This window comes from Rousettus aegyptiacus, unplaced genomic scaffold (assembly GCF_014176215.1).
Source record: "Rousettus aegyptiacus isolate mRouAeg1 unplaced genomic scaffold, mRouAeg1.p scaffold_m13_p_6, whole genome shotgun sequence".
Classification (NCBI taxonomy): Eukaryota; Metazoa; Chordata; class Mammalia; order Chiroptera; family Pteropodidae; genus Rousettus; species Rousettus aegyptiacus.
This window is the reverse complement of record NW_023416309.1, coordinates 60818042-60841376: the sequence shown is the minus strand read 5'-3', so window position 1 is coordinate 60841376 and position 23335 is coordinate 60818042. Positions and strand designations below refer to the sequence as shown.

General features: G+C 34.8%; 1 protein-coding gene and 1 pseudogene across 4 annotated transcripts in view; one reads left to right on the top strand and one right to left on the bottom strand.

Moving 5' to 3' along the window:
• ZNF25 (zinc finger protein 25) overlaps positions 1–21437 on the bottom strand; it is a 34390-nt gene extending 12953 nt beyond the window's left edge. The window contains exons 1-4 of one of the 4 annotated variants that reach the window (XM_036223197.1): positions 21326–21437; positions 20902–21131; positions 19193–19259; positions 10611–10694 (exon numbers count right to left, since the gene is read on the bottom strand). In XM_036223197.1, coding sequence (XP_036079090.1) covers positions 10611–10694; positions 19193–19207 — 99 coding nt within the window. In that variant the 5' untranslated portion in view covers positions 19208–19259; positions 20902–21131; positions 21326–21437. Of the gene's footprint in view, positions 1–10610; positions 10695–19192; positions 19260–20901; positions 21235–21325 lie in introns of those variants that run through there. The other 3 variants (XM_016131444.2, XM_036223198.1, XM_036223200.1) reach the window with 3 other exon arrangements.
• On the top strand, positions 16421–16539 carry LOC118604706 (annotated as a pseudogene).
• Positions 21438–23335: the final 1898 nt, after the last annotated feature.

Here is a 23335-nt window from a genome sequence, read left to right as displayed (position 1 = left end):
CAATGAGTTCCACATCCAACACATTATAATCAAATTGTCATAAGCTAGAGACAAAGAATCTTAAAAGTAGCAAGATCCTCAATAAGATTAAAGCAGATCTCTCAAGAAAAATCATGTCTTATTAAAGCACTGAAAGAAAAAACTGTCAACCAAGATTTCTATATCCAGCGAGACTATCCTTTAATAATATAGGAGACATGGATGGACCTCAAGATAATCATGCTAAGTGAAATACGCCACACAGGAAAAGTTGAAAATCACATGGGATATAGACCTAAAAGCAACAAATGAACAGGACAAACAGGCTCATGGATGTGGACAATAGACTAGAGGTTACCAGAGGGTAGGGGGAAATGGGGAAGATAGATGGGATAAACGGGGTCAAATATGTGGTGAGAGAAGGAAATCTAATTATGGGAGGTGAACACACAGTATATATATATATGCCTTACTGTTAAAGTGTACAGTTGAAACTTATTGGATTTCATTAACCAATGTTACCATAAATTTTAAAAAATAGAAAAATAATGCAGGAGAAATTAAAAGACATTCTAAGACAAATGAAAGCTGAAGAATTTTGTTGCTAGTAGCCTTGCACTACAAGAAATGCTTTCAGCCTGAAATAAAAGGCCACTAGACAGTTATTTAAGGCCACGTGAAGAACACAGGAAAAGGCAACTACACAGGGAAATATAAAAGCGTGTATTATTCTATTTTGGAGTTATAATTCCTCTTTTAACTTATATAACTATATAACTTAAAGAATAAATACATAAAACAGTAACTAACTCTCTGTTAACAGACAAACAACATAAAAAATAATTTGTGTCAATAACAATATAAAGAAGATGTGAAATGGAGCTATATATCAGCAGGTTTTGTATGCTATTGAAGCTAAGTTGGTATAAATTCAAACTAAATTGTTCTAAATTAGGGATGTTAATTGTAATCACCATGGTAACCACTAAAAAATAATTTCAAAAAAATACAGAAAAAGGTATTTGTAAATTAAAATGGTATACTAAAAAAATTGATCAAAGACAAAAAAGAAAGCAATCTCGAGAGAAGATATAAAATATATAGAAAATAAACACCTTGTTGAAGAAGTCTTTCATCAGAAATCACTTTAAATATAAGTGGATTAAGGCAAAGATTGGCAGAATGGATAATAAAACATGACCTGAATATGTTAAACCCTACATCCAGAGTCACACATAGCTTGAAAATGAAGGATGGAAAAATATATTTCATGAAAATAGTATTCAAAAGAGAGCTAGGCTGAAAAATTAATATCAAACAAAATAGGCCATATGTAAAAATTGATACAAGAGACAAGAAGGGCATTACACAGCGATAAAAGGGTCAATGCATTGACACATGATATTTATAAACATGTACTCATCAGTATATAAAAAGTAAAATATAATATATAAATACATAAAGTAAAAAATGATATACTTGAAAGGAGAAATAGTTCTAAAATAATAGCTGGACATTACAAGAGCTCACTTTCAATAATGGATGGAACATCAAGACAAAAGATCAATAAGGAAATTGAGATCTTAACACTATAAATCAATTAAGACTAACAGACATATATGTGGAAAACTCCACCCAGAAATAGAATATACATTCTTCTCAAGTACACATGATACGTTATCCCCAATAGAACTTTGTCAGGCCATATGTCAAAATTCAATAAATTTAAAAAGGCTAAAATCATCCAGTGTATATTCCTCAACCACAAAGGAATAAAGGTGGAAGTCAATAATCAATAAAGGAAGAAAACTGGAAAATCCACAAAAAACACAGAAATTAAAAAACCATAGTCTTAAACAACCAAGACCAAGGAAAAACCACAAGAGAAATTAGAAAACACTTAACAATGAAATGAAAAATAAAATATATCAAAACTTAATGGGATGCAACAAAGGCAATGATTAGAAAGGAATTTATAGTAGTAAATGCCTACATTAAAAATAATCTCAAATCAATAATCTAACTTTGTATCTTAAAGAACCAAAAAAAAAGAATAAACTAAATTCGAAGCTAGCAAAGGGAGAAAATAAAAATTTACAGTGGAGGTAAAAATAGAGATTAGAAAAACAATAGACGAACAAAACTAAAAGTTAGTTCTTTGAAAAGATCTAAAAAATTGACGAAACTTTAGCTACAATGACTAAGAAAATATACGCAAATAATTAAAATCAGAAATTAAAAAAGGGACATTGCTATCCTCCTTTCAGAAATAAAAAGTATTATATGAAAGTTGTATGAATAATTGTATACCAACAAATTGGATAACCTAGATGAAAGGAACAAATTCCTAGAAACACAAACTACTAAAACTGACTGAAAAAAAATAGAATATCTAAACATATTTAAACAAGTAAAGAGATTGAGTCATTAATCAAACAACTCCTAACAAGAAAAGCAGAGGTGGGAACATTTTCTAAGTCATTTTATGAGGCCAGTATTACCCTGATATAAAAGCCTGACAAAAGCATCAAAGGATAAAACAATCGCAGGCTAATTATCTTTTATTAACATAGAGGTGAACATCCTTAACAAATTACTAGTAAATCAAATCCAGCAAAATAAAAAATAGATTATACATGACCTTGTGTGATTTATCCCAGGAATGCGAGGGTAGTTCAACACACAACAGTTAATCAATATTAATAGACCAAACGGAAAAAAGTAGATGGCCATTTTAATTGATACAGAAAAAGCATTTAACAAAAGTCAACACTCTTTCATGATAAAAACACCCAATGAACTGTAGAAGAAATCTTCCTCGACATGATAAACAGCATTTTTAATCTGTTCCTCCTTCAGCCATTAGCATGCCCAATAGTGAAAGACTGAAAACTTTCTCCTTGGTCCAGGAATAAAACAAGGATGCCTGCTTTTTCCATTTCTATTCAACAATGTAGTGAAAGTTCTATCCAGAGTAAGCAGAGAAGAAAAAAATATCAAGGTATTCAAGTTGTAAAGGAAAAAATAAAACTCGCTATGTGCAGATGATATGACTCTATGTATAGAATATTCCAAAGAATCCGCAAAAACAAAAAGCTAATAGAGCTAATAAAGTCAGCAACTTGCAGGATATAAGATAAATCCACAAAAAAATCAATTGTGTTTCTATATACAAGCAATAAAAATCTGAAAAAGAATTTAAGACAATTCCAGTTAAGGTAGCATCAAAAAGAATAAAATATGAAAGAATAAATTTACTCAAGGAGGTGTAAGACCTGTAACTGAAAACTATAAAAAAAAATGGCTGAAAGAATTACAGAAGACCTAAATAAAATAAATGGCATTCTGTGTTCATAGACTCTAAGACTTAATATAGTTCAGGTGACAATACTACCAAAAGGAATCTACGAATTCAGTACAAGTCCTATCAAAATACCAAAGGCTTTCAAACACATATGGAAAAGCCAATCCTCATTAACATGGAATTGGAAGGAGTCCCAAATAGCCAAAACAAAATTGGAAAAGAACAAAGTTGGAGGACTCCCATCTCCCAATTTCAAATCTTACTACAAAGCTACAGTAATCAAAACAGTGTGGTATTAGCATAAGGATAGACATCTGTCCAATGGGATAGAAATGAGAGTTAGAAAGAAACTCATACATTTATTGTCATTTGATAGATGGAAGCCAATACCATTCAATGGGGTAATGAATTGTTACCTCAACAAATGATACTGGTACAACTGGATAACCATGTGCATAAGAATAAAATTGGACCTCTACCTCACCCCATATTCAAATATTAACTCAAAATAAATCGATGACCTAAATATAAGAGCTAAAACTATAAAGCTCATAAGAAACATAAGGTTAAGTCTCCCTACCTTGAATCTGGCATTGGATTCTAAATATGACACCAAAACCAACAAAGACAAATAAATTGAACTTTATCAAAATTTAAAACTTCTGTGCATCACAGGACACTACCAAAATAGGGAAAAGACAACCCACAGAATGGAATATAGTATTTGAAGATCATCTATCTTATAAATTATCTATCTATATATACTATCCATAATATATAAAATATACTTACATTTCAATAACAAAAAGACAAACCAGTTAGAAAGTGGGCAAAGAACTTGAATAGACATTTCTTTGAAAAATATATACATCTACATAGCACATGAAATGATACTCAACATCATTAGTCTTTAGGTAAACACAAATCAAAATGATACCACTTTACATTTACCAGGATGACTGTTTTTAAAAAACAAAAAATGGAAAATAATAGTTGATGTGGAGAAATTGCAATCCTCAAACATTGCTGATGGAAATATAAAATGGTACAGATGCTATGGAAAAGTCTGGCAGCTCCTCAAAAGTTAATCATAGAATTACCATACAACCTAGCAATTCTACTTCTATAAATATATGCAAAAGAATTGAAAACAGGTATAGACTATTAACAAATAGACTATTAACTAAACAGACCTTATTTGAATTTCACTAGTCTTCCTTTCAATGTACTTTTTTCTATTCCATGATCTAATTTTGGATATTATATTGCATTTAGTTGCCATGTGTCCTTAGTCTCTTCTAGTCTGTTGAGTTTTTCCTTGTTTTTCATGACCTTGACAATTTTGAGGAGTACTAGTCAGGTATTTTTCAAAATTCCCTTTCATTTGGGTTTATGTAATATTTTCCCTCTTGTTTTGACGGAAATTATAGGTTTTGAGGGTATTTTGAGGAAGAATACACCCGCCAAGGAGGATTTCTTGTGATTAATCAGGCCTGAATTCATAACCAGAATCTAGCAGTCATTGTTTGCAGAAATCTCTCATGCATGTTGCATTTCAGGAAAAAGTCACAGAGTGGGCTTCCAAACCTCCTATATTGTGCTTCTGCTGTCTGAGGTGACCCTTATAAGAGAGCTCCTAGGATTGAAAGTCAACCAACAGGACTGAGACTTTCCCAATCCAATCAGAGCTGTGCAGCTATATCCTCATTTGCATCTTCATCAACCAATCAGAACAGCTCCACTCTGAGCAGTCAGAACAGTGCTTTTTAGACCAATCAAACTGTGAGGATTTAGAGTCTTCATTTGCATAAGAACAAACCAATCGGGGACCAGGAGCAGGAACCCTTCTCTATATAAGCCAGCTTCACCACTGTCTTGGTATAGCAACACTTTCAGTTTCCATCTAAGACTATTTCCCCAGCCAGATTTGTTACACTAGAGCTGGATTTGTAACAGGAGCAGAGCACAGCTGTCTTGCCAGAATGGAGCACTCACACAGTGGGGCTGTCTCACTAGAGTTGAACTGTGACACTGTCAGTGTAATGCTGGAATGTCCTCACTTGGACTGCCTCCCTCAAGCTGTTCCACAGCTGAGCTATTTCACAATCGAGCTGTTTGCACTGAATAAAATCTCCCCCTCCTCCACCTCACTATGCCCCAATCAGGACTCCGGTTGACATTGAATTGGCATTGTTGACACTGACCTCTGGTTGACTGGGAAGAATAAAAAAGAGCCTTTCTCATCACAATATAAAAGGGGTACTTGATATCACTGGTGTTGTTAACTTGGATCACTTTGTTAAGGTAGAGTTTGCCATTTTTCTCCACTGTATGTTTCTTTTATTCTTTGAAAGCAAATTACTAAGTCCTGCCCATACTCAAGGAGGAAGGCAATAAACCCAACCTCCAAGAGGGAGTAGTATCTATATATATTATTTTGAACTATTCATAAAAAGAACTTCTCTCTTCTCCCCATTTATTTATTCATTCAACCATTTATTTATTTAAATGTGGCCTTAAATATTTAATGCTTTGGGTTAGAAATGAATACTGTTTTATTTTCTTGCTCAAATTGTTCCAGCTTTGTCCATGACAAGCTGTTTCAGGTTGGCTCCTGTGCCCATTTGACATGTCCCCATCACTTTGTTTTTGAGCACTTATTTTCTGATCTACAAAATACTTTGGGCTTATTTTGTATTTCCCTTGACTCAGCCCTAGAATCAATCATTTTGCATGGAATTCTGGTTTCTTTTATTGGAGAATGGTAGTTAGAAACCATGATCTATGCACTAGGTATGCTCATTGCTACTCGGGTGTCATTGCTTATAGACCCTCTCAGCCAACAGAGTTAGAAAATATATGTATTGTATTAACACATGTATATACACAAATCTATAATTGTTTCTGTATCTATGTTAAGCTAACATATATTAAAGTAACATATTTATCTTTGCTTTTTAATAGCACTAGAAGAAATAAGCATCCATATAAAAAATGGATCTCAGCCAATTATACTTTATACAAAAATAATTCAAAATGAATAGATCTGAATATAAAATGTAAAAACTAAAAAATATTTTAAAAGGTAGAAAAAGGTCTTTGTGATCTTGAGTTAAACAACACTTTTCAAGAGATGACACCAAAAGAAACTAAAAAGAAAAAAGTAGAGTTCATCAAAATTTGTTCTGTGAACGATACTGTTAAGTGAATGAAAAGAGTAGCCACAGATAGTGAGGAAAATATCTAAAAATTACAAATCTAACCAAGTACTTATATCCAGAACATATAAAGAACTCTCAAAATTCAGTAAGAAAACAACCCAATTTAAAAGTGGACAAAAGATTTGAACATTCACAAAAAAAGATATATGGGTGGAAAATAAGCACATAAAAAGATTTTCAATATCATTAGTCATTAGGAAAATGCAAATTGAAATTATAATGACATACCAATACATACCTTTAAAAAAACTGACAATACCAAGTGCTGCAAGAACGTGAAGTGGAACTCTGATATATTGCCGTAGGAATAAAATATAGTACAAGTACTCTAAAACAGTTTGGGAGTTTCTTATAAAGTCATTCATACTATTTAAACTATGACTCAGCAAGCACATGCCTAGGTATTTACCCAAGAGAAATGAAAATTTGTATGTATACAAAAATCTGAATGCAAATATTTGTAACAGCTCTCTTCATAATTGTCATAATTCTATAAACAACCCAAATGTTTTTCAGCTGCTGAGTGGATAAATAGGGTACATACATACAACTAAATGCTATTTAGCAATAATAAAGAACTAATTTGATAACATGATTAAGCAAAATTATAAGAATGAAGAATAAATTGATGTTTGCTAGGAATTAGTGGTGGGGGACTACAAAGAGGGAGCCAAAGGAATTTTGAGGTGATGAAACTGTTCTATATCTTGACTGTGGTGATGATTACATGCCTTTATGCATGTGTAAAAACTCACTGAAATGTATACTCAGAGTGAATTCTGCTGTAATTTAAAAAATAAATAAAAATGAAACATAGCACAAATCAAAAATCACTTCAGACTCACTGGAATGGCTATTCTCAAAACAAAACAGTACGAAAAATATCAAGTACTGGCAAAGATGTGGAGAAACTGGAACCCTTGTGCATTGTTGGTGGGAATGTAAAATGGTGCAGCCAGTATGGAAAAAAGTATGGCAATTTCTCAAAAAACTACACAGAATTATCATATGATCCATCAATTTCACTCCTAGTAGTATATCCAAAAATATTCAAAGCAGAGAATCAAACAGATATTTGTACACCAGTGTTCACAGCAGCATTATTTATAGCAGCCACAAGGTGCAAGCAACACAAGTGTCCACCAACAGATGAAAGGATAAATGAAATCCTGTCACATGCTACAACATGGATTAAGCTTGAAGACATTATACTCAGTGAAATATCCAGTTAAAAAAATAAATGCTGTTTGATTCCACTTATATGAGGTACCTAGAATAGTCAAATTCATAAAGACAGGAAGTAGAATGGTGGTTCCCGGGAGATGGAGGAAGAGGAAATGGGGAGTTAATGTCTAATGAGTGCAGAATTTCAATTTGGGATGATGAAAAGAGTTCTGGAGAAGGATGGTGGTGATGGTTGTGTAACAACATGAATGTACTTAATGCCAGAGCTAGACACTTAAAAATGATTAATATGATAAATTTTGTTGTTATTTTTCCACAATTAAAAAATTAAAAAAGGAAAAATCTAAACTCCCCAAACACACTAAAAACAAGTGTACAAAAGTATCAAATATTAACATAGGTAGCATAATTTGAGAGATAAAAATCCTAGAAAAAAGAGAGACTCATTGGAATAAATCCTACACCTCTGCTTAGAATTTCTAGGACATTTAAAAATTTCAGAGCCTGGGCAAATGCAGAGCAAAAAGCAGCTGAGAGCTAGTATTTCTAGAATAAGATAAAAATGAAAAAACTAATTCTGAATAGAATGTAGAAAGGTAAAAGAGATGTTGATCTCACCCTAACAATGACAACAAGCCACTAACCTATAAAATTATAAGTTCTATAAGATCTATCAGTGATCTGAAAATACAAAGATTAATATGGGGAAAAAACTTCAGAATAGATAAATACTTCAGATGAGAAGAGAAAATAACAACTACTTTCATTCCTGGGGGCAGGTAGGGGAGAGAGGGAACCAGTTCAACTTTTAACAAACTATTAATATTTGCTTGTGGGCTTGTGTGGTATATCAGACTCTCTAAGAATACCAATCATAAAGCAAGTCAACACCAACTTGCCTTTGATTCTATCTAGTGACTGAGTGAGTGGGGGTTTCATATTCAAGAGGTCCCCCCAAAAGAAGCCTAGTATCTACAGGACTTTTTTACTTCCCATCAAGTGTCTCGAAGTAGTCAGTTTATTATAAGTTGGAGGAGCAGTTTCTGCAACTAAATAGGAAGCTCCATTACAGATGCAGATGCTCTGAAATACAAACACTCACTTTTTTTCCCCTCATAGGTCTTTATTAGTGTATAGGAACAACTCTCCCTAGGCCTGGAGCAGAGAACCAGGGCAGTAAGAGATATCTCAGATGGTGAAAACTCTGTAGGGCAGGAATCTCAAAGAAAAGTTGGTGGATAGGCTACAGATCACATCAGTGGAGCCTTGATGGTGCTCAAATCCCAAACACTGCTGAAGAGAAAGCCAGGATTCTGCTCTCAAATCATTTGGAGCCAGTGGTGAACTGAATTTCACTAAACCCTAGAGCCAGCTGAACTACACATTAGCAACCAGACAAAGGAAGACACTTGTCTTTTTCTGGAGGTATTATTTACTTCAGTCTCTACTATACTTTTACATATAATGTATAGCACATAGTGAAAAATTAAGAGACATGCAAAAAAGCAGAAAATTTTGACTCATTGAAGAAAGAAGCCTATTGAAGCAGACCCAGATAACCTCAGTATTGGGATTAGCAGATAAGGACTTTAAAGTAACTACAATAAAAATGTTAAATGACCTAGTGAAAAAAAAAATAGATAAAGTAAATGACAAGAATTTTTAGAATTAAAAGATACAATAGCAGAAGTGGATTTTATGGGCTTATGAAGAGAATTGACAGAGAAAGAAGCCATGAAGTTGAAATAAGTTCAATAGAAATATCCAAACTAAAGAACAACAACAACAAACCCTCCAAAAACTAAATAGAGCATATATATGTACAATATGTGTATAATCCAACATCTGTGTAATTGGAACTTTAGAAAGAAAAAAGAGAATGGGGGCAAAGAAAATATTTGAAGAGTATCCAAAAATTTTCCAAAATGATAAAAGGTGGCAACCCATAAATCTTTATCATTCTTCAAGAGGCATAAAAACAAAGTATATGTATGCACAACACAGTCTAACTATGGCAAACTAAAGAAAAAAATGAAAATCTTGAGCACAACCAGAGGAAAAAGGCATATTATATCAGATGATGGTGATTAACAATAAGATGAATACCAGCTTCTCATTAGAAACTACAGAAGCCAGAGATACTCTAAAAATGCCAAAACAAAGAAAACTCTTGGTAGAGTTTTCTAACCAGCCAAATATCTTTCAAAAATCAAGATGAAATAAAGACATTTTAAGAAAGACAAGCCGAGTGAATCTGCCACCCTCAGTCCTGAGCTACATGAAATGATGAAATGTGTTGCTGAGACTAAATGGAAAAGAAATCAGAGAAAATCCCAGACCTGTAGGAAGGAATAAAGAGCGTCCAAATCATAGATATATACATAAACATAAAAGCCTACTTTATTTACACACACATATATACATATACTTAAATTTCCTTAAAAGGTTAATAACTGTTTAAAACAAAAATAACGAGCTTAATCTTTGGAAACACGGCAGGGTGAGAGACGTCCTCAGTCCCTCCCCTTGAAACAACAATAAGCTGAACATCTAAAACTGAACAAAAAACACCCAAACTGCACATCGGCACGTCTGAGCGTGGGTTCTACGCATAAGAGCTACCACAGGTCAGAACCCCGGGTGCCGGGCGGTGGACTCAGAGGAATAAAGAAGCTGCTTCTTGCGGCCACAACCAACAGAGCTCCCTGTAGAAAGAGGAGGGAGAAGCAACCATGAGTTCCTGCAAGGAGTTCCCCGAATAGCCCTGCCTGGGAAGGCTGCAGGGCCCAGTCATCAGGGCAGAAAGCAGAGAAACAGGACAGGACCACAGAAGAACAAGTTGATTTTTATTGGCTGCGGTTGCAAAACCGAGGCTGAGCCACAGCCCCAAACCCCAACCCAGAGAGCCCCTCCACACATACCTTCTGAGACTGATCAATGTGGGGCCACAGGGGAATGTGAACAAACACTGTCAAGACAGTCGCTGACACTGACAGGAACTGAAACTGAGGGAAACAAACATGATTAAATATCTACAAGAAAATTTAAAAAGTGTCATTAAGACTTTATATAAAGCAGGGATCCAAGGGGCTTACACACCACCTACTGGAAACCAACAGAAAAGGGCCATCTTTGCAACAAGCTAAAGAGAGACGTTATAAAATAAATCTTTCTGAAAAAAACAACAGAATAAACTTCCATTAATGCCCAAGTGGAGAAACAGTCCATTAAATACCATGAACGAGCAAGATGACAAGGCAGCTCAGAAAGAAAGAGAAAAATCTCCAGAAAATAAGCTTAAAGACATACAAATATGCAACTTAAATGACAGAGATTTCAGGATGGCACTTCTGAAAATATTCAGTGAGATCCAAAACAATTCAAATCAACAATTTCAGGAACTGAAAAAACAACTAGATGATCAGAGCAAGGAGACTGAAACTCTCAAAAAGAACCAAATAGAACCGGAGATGAAGAACACAATGCAAGAGTTGAAAAATGAAATAGCAAGCTTGGGAAATAGAGTCGACTGAATAGAGGAAAGGATCAGTGATATCGAAGATAGAAATCTAGAAATAAATCAGAAGGAAGAAGAGAGAAACCAAAGAATGAAAAATAATGAAAGAGAAACACAAGAACTAGCTGATAACATCAGGAGAGGAAATATAATAATAATGGGTATTATTGAAGGTGAGGAAAAGGAACAGGGATTAGAAAGCATTTTCAGACAAAAAGTTGACAAGAATTTCCCAAAGCTAAAAAATGAACTGGATCTTGAAATTCAAGAAGTCAACACAACACCCAATTATCTCAACCCCAAAAGGTCTTCACCAAGACACACTATATCATATCCTTGGACTTCTCAGCACAAACCATACAAGCCAGAAAGGAACATAATCAAATATTTAAACTATTAAGTGAAAGGAACTACCAGCCTAGAATAATGTATCCAGCAAAGCTCTCCTTTAGATATGAAGGAGAAATTAAGACCTTTCCAGACATATAAAAATTGAGGGAATTCTCCACCACAAGGCCTGCACTACAGGAAATACTGAAGGGTGTCAGCTCATCTAAAACAAAATAACAAAACAAAACAAAACAAAATACATAATTAGGAGTAAAGTGACTATCAGGCAAATAGAAGCAGAGGGGTGCAAACCTTACTAAAAATAGGGCATTATAAGCTTAAATAATAATAAGAGAATTGCTAGAGCAAGATAGTAATGAACGTTCAGCATACATAGAGACAAACTGAGATGACAATGACTTAAAAGGAGGGTATTCAAAGATCCAAATTCATAAAGGGGAATGGAGATAAGGCACATGCAGAAGAAAATGGAACACTGTATATACATAACTATCCTTTACATATTCATAATGGTAGCCACATGCCAAAGATTCAGAACCATTGTATATAACATAAAACAAGAAGGACCAGAAGGAAACCCCACAAAAGCCAACCAAAAAAAAAAAAAAAAAAAAAAAGAAAGAAAAAGAAACGAAAGACAAGGAAGCAATAGAAACACTGAGCTACCAGAAAGCAAAAGATAAAACAGCTCTAAGAAGACCTCATATTTCAATAATCAACCTAAATGTAAATGGACTGAACTCACCAATAAAAAGGCACAGAGGTGCAGAATAGATCAAAAAACAAAACCCAACCATATGCTGCCTCCAGGAGACATATGTCAGCTCCAAAGATATAGACTCTGAGTGAAAGGGTAGAAAATGATATTTCAAGCAAATGGCATTTAGAGAAAAATGGGGGTAGTGGTATTAATATCAGACAAAATAGACTTCAAAATTAAAAAGGTAAGAAAGATACTGAGGGAAACTTCATAATGATAAAGGGAATCATGAACCAAGAAGACATAACACTTATTAATATCTATGCTCCCAATCAGGTATTTCTGAAATACGTAAAGCAGTAACTAACAGAACTAAACATAGAAACAGACCAAAACACTATCATAGCAGGGGACCTAAATGCCCCACTGTCGGATATGGACAGATCATCTAAACAGAAAATCAATAAGGAAATAACATTCTTAAATGACACATTAGACCATCTGGACATAATTGACATTTACAGAGCCTTCCATCCCAAAACAGCTGCTTATACATTCTTCTCTAGTGCTCATGGAACATTCTCAAGAATCAATCACATACTGGAACACAGAGATAGCCTAAAAAAATATAAGAGGGTTGATATCATACCAGCCAAATTCCCTGATCATAATGCTTTGAAGCTGGAGATCAACTGTAAAAAGAAAGCGGGAAGAACCACAAATACATGGAGATTAAATAACATGCTACTGAAGAATAACTGGGTCACAGAAGAAACAAGAAGAGAGATCAAGAGATACAAAGGAATGAATGATAATGATAGTACAACATATCAAAACTTTTGGGATGTGGCAAAAGCGGTCATAAGAAGAAAGTTCATATCATTACAGGCCTATCTCCAAAAACAAGAATGAGCCCAAATAAACAACCTAATGCTTCATCTTTAAAAACTTGAAAAGGAAGAGCAAATGAGGCCTAAAGTCGGCAGAAGGAAAGGAATCATCAAAATTAGAACAGAAATAAATAGATTTGAAGACAAAAAGCAATAGAAAAAATAAACACAACAAGGAGCTGGTTCTTTGAGAAGGTTAATAAAATTCACAAACCCCTGGCTAGAGAAAGGATACAAATAAACAAAATCAGGGATGAAAGATGGGAAATTATGACAGACATCACAGAAATACAAAGGATTGTACAAGATTACTATGAAAAAATATATAATAACAAATTTAATAACCTAGAAGAAGTGGACCAGTACTTAGAAAAATATAACCTGCCTGGACTGAATCAGCAAATACAGTAAAGTCTCTGGATATAAAATCAATGCTCAAAAATCCACAGCATTCTTATATTCTAATAATGAATCCAGAAAAACTGGAAAATCTAAATAGACCAATCAGCAGTATGGAAATTGAAACAATCATCAAAAACCTACCAAAAAGTAAAAGTCTAAGACCAGATGGCTTCACCAGTGAATTCTACCAAACATTCAAAGAAGATTTAATACTTATTCTCCTCAAACTCTTCCAAAAAAATCAAAGAGGAGGCAATATTTCCCAACTCATTTTATGAGGCCAATATCACTCTGATACCAAAACCCAGTACACATAACACACAAAAAAGAAAACTACAGACCAATATCTCTCATGAACACAGATGCAAAAACCATAAATAAGATACTAGCGGATCGAAACAGCAATATATTTAAAAGGTTATACACCGTGACCAATTAGGCTTCATCCCAGGGGCACAGGGATGGTTCAACATACGCAAATCGATTAATGTGATACATTTCATACAAATTAAAAAATAAGAATCATATGATATATATCAATAGATGCAGAAAAAGCCTTCAACAAGATATAGCATTCATTTATGATCAAGACATTTAAGAAAATCGGTATAGAAGGAAAGTACCTTAACATAATAAAGGCCATCTATGATAATCCCTTAGGCAACATTATACTTAATGGTGAAAAACTAAAAACCTTCCCTCTAAGATCAGGAACAAGGCAAGGCTGTCCACTATCGCCACGGTTATTCAATATAACGTTGGAGCTCCTAGAGAGCGCAATCAGACAAGAGAAAGATATTAAAGGCATCCACATAGGAAATGAAGAAGTCAAACTGTCACTATTTGCAGATGATTCTCTGTATAGAAAACCCTAAGACTCCACAAGAACACTACTAGAAACAATGAGCAAATACAGTAAAGTCTCTAGAAACAAAATCAACACTCAAAAATCCAATAAATAAGTGTCAGAAAAAGAAGTGGTAAAAATAATTCCTTTTACAAAGAATAAAATACCTAGGAATAAATTTAATGAAACAAGTAAAGGACCTATATAATGAAAACTACAAGACTCTATTAAAAGAAATTGAAGAAGATACAAAGAAATGGAAAGATATTCCATGTTCTCGGATTGGAAGAATCAACATAGTTAAAATGACCCTATTACCTAAAGCATTATGCAGATTTAATGCAATTCCCATCAAAATCCCATCGGCATTTTTTAAAGATATAGAACAAAAAATCATCAGATTTGTATACAAGCACAAAAGACCTCAAACTGCCAAAGCCATCCTGAGAAAAAAGAAAGAGTCTGGAGACAGACATCATGCTGCCCAACTTCAAATTATACTACAAAGTGACAGTAATCAAAACAGCATAACATTGGCAGGAAAACAGACACATGAACCAATGGAACAGAATCGAGAGTCCAGAAGTAAACTCATATTTACATGGGCAAATAATTTTCAACAAAGAAGCCAAAAATATACAGTGGAGAAAAGAAAGCCTCTTCAATAAATGATGCTGGGAAAACTGAAAAGTCACCTGCAAAAGAATGAAACTAGACCGTTGTCTATCACTACACACCAAAATTAACTCAAAATGGCTTAAGGACCTAAATATAAGACCTGAAACAATAAAATGCATAGTAGAAAACATAGGAATGAAACTCAAGGACCTTGGACTTAAAGAGAATTTTATGAATTTGACCTCAAAAGCAAAGGAAGTAAGAGCTAAAATAAATGAATGGGACTACATCAAATTTAAAAGCTCTACTCAGCAAAAGAAATCGTCAACAAGATAAAGAGAGAACCATCCAAATGGGAAAATATATTTGCAAGAACACTCTGATAAGGGCCTGATATTCAAAATATACAAAGAACTCATACAACTCAATAAGAACAACAACAATAAACAAACCAGTCAAAAAATGGGCAGAGGACCTGAACAGACACTTCTCCCTACAGGACAAACAGAGAGCCAACAACATATGAAAAGATGCTCAACATCGCTAGCTATTAGGGAAATGCAAATCAAAACCACAATGAGATACCATCTCACACCTGTTCAAATAGCTATAATCAATAGGACAAATAATAACAAATGTTGGAGAGGATGCAGAGAAAAAGGAACCCTCATACACTGCTGATGGGACTGCAAATTGGTACAGCCACTAGGGAAAACAGTATGGAGGTTCCTCAGAAAACTGAGAATTGATCTACCATGTGATCTAGCCATCCCTCTATGGGTTTTACCCCAAAGACTTGAAACCCCATATCCAAAGAGTTATTTGCACACCGATGTTCATAGCAGTATTATTGACAGTGGCCAGGACATGGAAGAAACCAAAGTGTCCTACGATAGATGAGTGGCTAAAGAAGGTGTAGCACATATATACAAATGACATATTACTCAGCCATAAGAGATGAAATACTGCCCTTTGTGACAACATGGATGGACCTCAAAATAATCATGCTAAGCGAAATAAGCTAGACAGAAAAAGTCGAATATCACATGATATCACTTATATGTGAGATATAAACCTAAAAGCAACAAATGAGTAGCACAAACAAACAGAGATGGATGTGGACTATAGGCTAGTGGTTACCAAAGAACTATAGTCTAGTGGTTACTAGTGGCGTAGGGAAGGAGTGGGGAGGTAGACAGGGTAAAGGGAGTCAAATATAGGGTTTAAGGGGAGGGTGAAGTGGGTAAATGGGATCAAATATATGGTAGCTGAAGGAAACTGGACTTTGGGTGGTAAACACTGAATAGAATATACAGATGTCAAATGATAATGTACACCTGAAAATTATATAATTGTGTTAACCAATGCTACCCCAATAAACTTAATAAAACAAAATAAATAAAACAGTCTATGGCTATGGCACCCTGAACAAGCCCGATCCTGTCTGAACTCAGAAGTTAAGCAGGGTCGGGCCTGGTTAGTACTAGGATGGGAGACCACCTAGAAAGACCGGGTGCAGTAGGCATAAAAAAAAATAAAAATAAAAAAAATACAACAAAAATAACAAGTATATAGAGTTAAAAATATATGCAGAAGTGAGACATAAGACAAGGACCATGAGGGTGGGAACAGTGTAAACAGAATTATACTGATGAAAGTTTATTACATTATTCATGACAAATAATAATATTTGTAGATACTGTGATAAGTTAATGGTGCATACTATAACCTCCAGACTACACAATAAACAAAATAACAAAAAGGTAGAGTTTAAAAGTCAATAAAGAAGATACAATGTAATACTCAAAACACTCAAATACTCAACCCAAAGGAAATACATGAAATCTCATTAGGATATAGAGAAATTCATACATAAATGTACTAGAGTAAAAGCTAGTTTAAAAGTAGCTAGCACAAAACAGAAAATCTACCTCGATGGTCTGAAAAATCAACAGGTGAGTTTTTAATAGCATCAGTAGAAGGCAAGGAATACTTTTCAATGTTTTAAAAGAACTGTCAACCAAGAATTCTATACAACCAAGTTCTTCATGAATATTTCAGATAAACTGAATTTTCTACCAGCAGACCCACACTAAAACAAACAAGTACACAGAATAAAAATAGTAACTATAAAGGATATTTTCAAACAGGAAATTTATGCCAATAGGACTTCAATGATCAAGAAAAAATAAAGAGATAATCTGGCAAAAATATCTATGAACAAACAAAAAATTCCAGTACCTGCATTAAGTAAATTTTTCCAAGAGTTGGGACCTTGGAAAATTATTTCAAAAATAAACAGGCTCACTACTCATTTCTGCTGTTCCAGACTGACCATCCGGCAATTAGTTACAGAGCATAAGGTAGAGGGAAAATGTCATGTGCCACTCCTGAATGAATTCTGGATAAGAAGAATTTCACATAAAAGATATATGTTCAAGACTGACTGAAGCAGAATAGGTTCAATTTTGCACTTCATCCTACTTCATTTCTCCTTCCCTCTAGTGTCTCTTTTCTCTTCACCAACATATCCTGAAACTATGATTTTTAATTAATAGCAGATATCCACTCTGAAAATTTATGATATGGTGATAATAATACTTCAAAAACTGGCTGTGACAATTATATAAAACACTATATCAAGTGCTTATTAAAGGGACGGGCATTTAATTAATTGCCAAATAAGATGTTTTGTTTTCAAATTAAATTTAAAAAGTAGGATGTGATTACCACAGAATTCAGAATTAGTTTTCTTTGGGTAATAGTATAATAAGATTAAGGAGGGGCATACAAGGGCTTCAAAGGTACTAGTAAATTATGTTTCTTAACCCAGATAGGGGATACTCTGCTACTTACTTAATCAATACTCTCTAAATTATACATATGTATTATGTACATTCCTTTGATTATATAAAGTATGATTGTTAAATTTTTTAATGAATCAATACATAAAATCAAAATTCAATATTCTCTACAACCTACAGGTCCTATATATCCCTGCTCCTTTTACCTCTTTGATTATACCTCTTAGATCTTACTTCTTACCTTTCTCTCCTTAGGTCACTTCTCTCTAGCTTTGATGTCCTGAATACAGTTTCCGGAACATGCCTTAGAGTATTTATATTTGTTGTTCCTCCTATCTACATTTTCTGCCATTTTTCTACTTGGCTCTCTGTTTAATCTAATTCAGGGCTTTCCTCGAATATTATCTTTCAGAGTTGGCATTCCCGAATCAACTTATTCTGTTCCTCACTTCACTGTATCACTGTCCTCTTAAACTGCTTGAGTTTGTCTCTGAGCACATATACTGGAAATATTACTCAAATGTTTACACATTTTATTACATTTAAAAAATCACATTTGTTTGTATCCTCTCCAATCTCATCAGAAAAAGTCTTTAAGTATTAGAAGTTGTCAAGTTCATAGTGGAGGATACAAGTTTCCCCAAATTCTAATTTTTACTTAAAACTTAAATTTTAACACTGGCAACAAACAGTGACAGTTATTTTCCTTGAAATGACAGGCTCATTTCACTCATTTTTGAGAAAATGTTTATTAAATACCCAAGTCTGAATAAGCAGTTTGTCTGCTAGCTGCTCTTTCAAGTAAAAATTGTATTCCATGAAAAAAGTGGCTAGATGAGTTCACAAATAATCACGAGTGCATTTCCTCAAGACAACCAACCATTATACGTCAGTGTGCAACAAAAGTATTTTGTGTGAACTTCTCATTTTGTTACATGGAATATTAAAAAGATGTGTACTTAAGGGTCAGGATTTAATAAAATTAATAATTTTTACTGTTTCATCAAGGATGAAAGGATGGCAATTTTTTACTATATGTCCATTACAGAGGAATGCAGTGTCACTGGTGTCAGTCTTGATTCATGCCGAACAGGTAGCAAGCAATCTATTCACCACTGCTTTCACACCACCAGTGCAAACGTCAACAGTGTAAAATGCAATTTGCATCTTAATATTACATTTTGACCTCACAGACCCCTTGAAAGGTTGTGGGGCTCCCAGGGGTCAAGGAGTATCTTGTGCCAGTCGAACGGAAAATCCCTGAAGGTGATTTTAAACTATTTCCTTTTTAAATTTAATATGTGGGCTCTCTTTCATAAAACTCATTGAACACGTACAGAGTGAAACAAAATAAAAGCTAAATGAATGACTCACCTGGAATTTGTTCATTTTCTGCTGCTCTTGGGAAAGGATAGAAACTATGAAGTCAGAACAGGGAAAGCTGAAAGACAGAAATCATGAGACTTTCCTTATCTTGCAGTTACAGGAATCACCTATGAGAAATTTTCATATGACATTTTAGTGAAAGGTAAATCCCTGGAAAAATATCCCTTTGAGCCATGAGAAGGAATAGGACCATGATAAAGGAGTACCACCTGTCCATTGGTGACTCTGATATAATCTTGACCTTGGGATATTTTTCTATTACTTGTTTTGCAAATTATGTGTCCATTTACTAAATAACACAAAAGAACTGAAAGCTTTAATATCCAATAATAGATTAGTTAAGTAAGGTGTATAATATATATCACCGAAGTATGCAATCCTATGCTGGCATTACAAATGATGGGAGTATTTACTGACATGGAAAGTGCTTTGTTATAGGTCATAACAATTTTTCCTATTACTATTATAAACTCCAGACAGTCAGAAATTCTCCAAAGCTCTCAAAAATGTTTTTTCCTTCAATTGCAGTTTCTCAAAAATCACTTCTCCAAGAACCTTGTTTTGACTTAAATATGATATGGTGGACCTGGAGTATTCTGATCTGGGATAGGCTCTACTATTACCAAACCTAGTGACTGTCATAGTTTCAATGCTATTATCTTTAACATGAAGAAGAATCAGATAATTTTGAACAATTCTTCAAATATCATTCTGATTCTATAAGTCTTCAACTAGTGCCACAAATTCAGACATGGAATTTGTACCATGGAATTCACTGTTCCCTCCAAACTTGGGCTGGGCCTAGAGTAAAATTTAATTAAGCTTTGATGAATTGTGACATGGCCATCTAATCTTCTAACAGTGACACAAATCTAATTTCTGAAATAACAACGTGGTATCGTGATCCCCAAAGAGGTACTTGCTATAGGTAGCAAAAGGATGCCATAATGCTGAGATACCTTCTACATTACAGGCGGCAGAAATCACTTCCAGTTAGCCTGCTGCTTACAAAATGCCTAAAAAGCCCAGATCAGAGGCATCATATTACTTTCATATGAAGCATGGATAAAATAGTTTTCATTTTTAAAAAATGTCTGATCTCCCCTCTTGTCTTGATCTCCCACCTCCTCCAGTAAAACTTAAAATTGAGGACTTAATTTACAGTTACAAATTATTTGTTTAACAGTCCTCTGAGAAGAGACTAGAGAATGCAGGAAGGGCCTTAATTATAACCTTTTGACACAAGAGGAAGCTTCAAGAATTTTCGGAAATAGAAAGCTACATGGTAGTATGAGGTGGACCTAATCAGTACACTCCACAATTATGTTCTGATGATGCTTAGGGACAATTACGTTCAACTGAAGATTGTAAATTTTAGTGTAAGCAGCAGGAACTACAGAATAAAAGAAGTGAGAATTTAAAACCCATCTATTAATGTTGGGTTGAAAAAACAAAACAAAACAATTTCTCTCTCTAAACCTTTAGTATCTGTATTTATTTAAATGGAAGTGGTTAATACTGAGTCAAAGGATGGTTATGATGAATAAGATGAGCCAATAATGAAAGAACAGTATACCTTGTAATAATAAAAGCCGCTCATCTTTATTATCACACATTAAATATACTATCCTACTTAATACAGAAAACAACTCGAAAGGTTAGTACTGTCAATTTACAGAAGAATATCTGAATCGTACCGAGATTAACCTGCCCATTTACTGGCAGGCATTGGACTTGAGCCCAAGTCCCTGGAACTTCAACAACGCCCTTTCTCCAACAGCCAGGACCGCTAACGCGCTAGCCGGAACGCGACGGGTGTCGGATCCACGTCACAAACCGCCTTTCCCTCCGCGCGCCGCCCTGGCGATACCCGGTGCGGCCCCAGGCCTCTCCCGGCCGCCTCCCACTCAGGTCAAGAAACAAGGCTCTGGAGAGAAACGGGAACGATGACAACCAGCCTGCCAGGCAGCCGCTGTCCAGCTCTCTCCCTAGCGCCCCTTGGAGGCCAGCCCCGCGTTCGGAGATGGGCGTCAGTTTCCAGGATCTCCGACAAGGCGCAGCCGCAGACACCCGGCTTCCCGTCACCCCCGCCCCGCCCCTGCCTCGAGCCCCGAGAGCGACCTTCCACACACTATCAGAAGCTCCGCCTCAGCGCCCGGCCCGCGCAGATGCCAGGCTGCGCCCTGGGCTGCACCGCGCCGGGCAGGAGGGTCCGGGGTCTTCTGAGCGCCGGGGTGCGAAATAGAAAATGGCGACTATTGAAAGGAGCCGGAATTGTTTATGCGCAGAAGGCTTCCTACGTCCCACTCTGGAACTACGCTTCCCCGAAGCCTCGGCTGCGACTCAGTTTCGGATGACGTCATGAGGTTCGGTCTCCTCTAGCGTCTTGGTTGCCGCTGGGATTTCTAGGAGGCTTGGTCTTTTCTTTCGTTACGTATTCTCATAGCTGATTGAAACTGGTAACCCGCAATCGGGGCTTGAAAACAGAAAACTAGTGTGGGGTGGTGCGGTGAATATTCATGAGTAAGTTAAAGAAAGTACTTGAAACTAAGTACATTCAAAGAACAATACTGTTACGGCTATTTTAGGAATGCTAGCTTTCAAAATTATGCAAATGTATGTGAAACATAATAAAGAGAAAATATATATAAGCTAAAACAACTTGAGCCCCACACATACCACTTCCCAAGAGAAAAAAAAACCGCTTAATATTAGGTGCACTCTTCTGAGATTTTTACTCGTTTTATCCTAACGGTATAAAATAGTTTGACTATCATTTCACTAAAGAATATATACTGAATATATGCTGATTTCCTGGTCATTAGGAACTTTATGACATCAGTGTACTCTTGTGCCAACAATAGAAAATTTTCATTCAAACGAATTACCAAAATATTAACATTTTCATAGTCAATTTTAAACCATAGAAGCCATAATATATACAGATAAAATTTGAATATGTGTTTATATATGTATTTGCATGCGCACGCACACGCGTGCACACACACACACACACACACACACGCACACCAGTTTCCTGGATGAGAGGTGTTGGGGAAATAATTAAAAACGCCTCTTGCCAATCCAGAAAATCCTCTCCACAGAGAAAAGAAGAAACAATCTAGTTTAATAAACATTAAGCTAGACTGCCATAGGCATCCCAGGTGATCTGCTTGCTAATGCGTTTGCAATGACAGAAATATCACACCTTTATAGAACCAGATACGTATAACCCGTTCAAGAAGACTTGACAACCCATTTGCCAAGGCAAAGTTCATCCTAAATTCACCTTGTAATTATAGTGGTTATGTGTTAGTTACATTGTAAAGACATGTCTTCCAGGCCTTTAAGAAAGAGGTTTCCTGGATTGTAAAAGTAAAAACAGGCTTATTTACTTTTTAAAAAGATTTACATACATATCAAAAGGACAGAAAAAAGATTTATAATTTTTTCAAGGACATATTCATAGAAAAGAGGGGAGCAAAGGTCTTTTTCCCTTTTTGCACCAAGGAAAATATTGTTTCATATTTGTATTTATCCTTACAAATAATCTTTAGAAGTTAACCTAGTTTCATTCCAAAACAATAAAAATTTGATGGACAGTTTGGTTTTGTTTACTTGACAAATAATTTTGCACTTCATCAGGAAATACATATAACATTGGAGAATAAGCAAGAATTTTCTTTTGGAAATGTGTATTATTATCAACATAATTTAAAAGTGTGGTGCTGGCTTCCAAAAAGAGCAGGCACAGATCCAAAGATCCAAATATATATAAGAATGTTAAAATTGTCATTTCAAACGATGGAGATAGTATATAGTATTAAGATGCTGAGAAAATAAGATGGATTATGTAGTCATTGCACACATTATAATAAATAAATGGTACCTGAATTCAGTATCTAAATTTAAAAAGTAAAATAGCAATTGCTTAAAATAAAAATAAAAGATTTAACAAACAGAATTTGAGAAAGTATGAAACAAAAAGCAGAAACCATAAAGGATATCAACAAATTTTACTATAACTATGGAGTAGTCCAGGTTTTAAAGAACACAATGTTAAAACATAAACAGAAGAGAATGTATTTAACAATTATGAGACTATCAAAAATCTTCAAGGCTGAAAGTTTT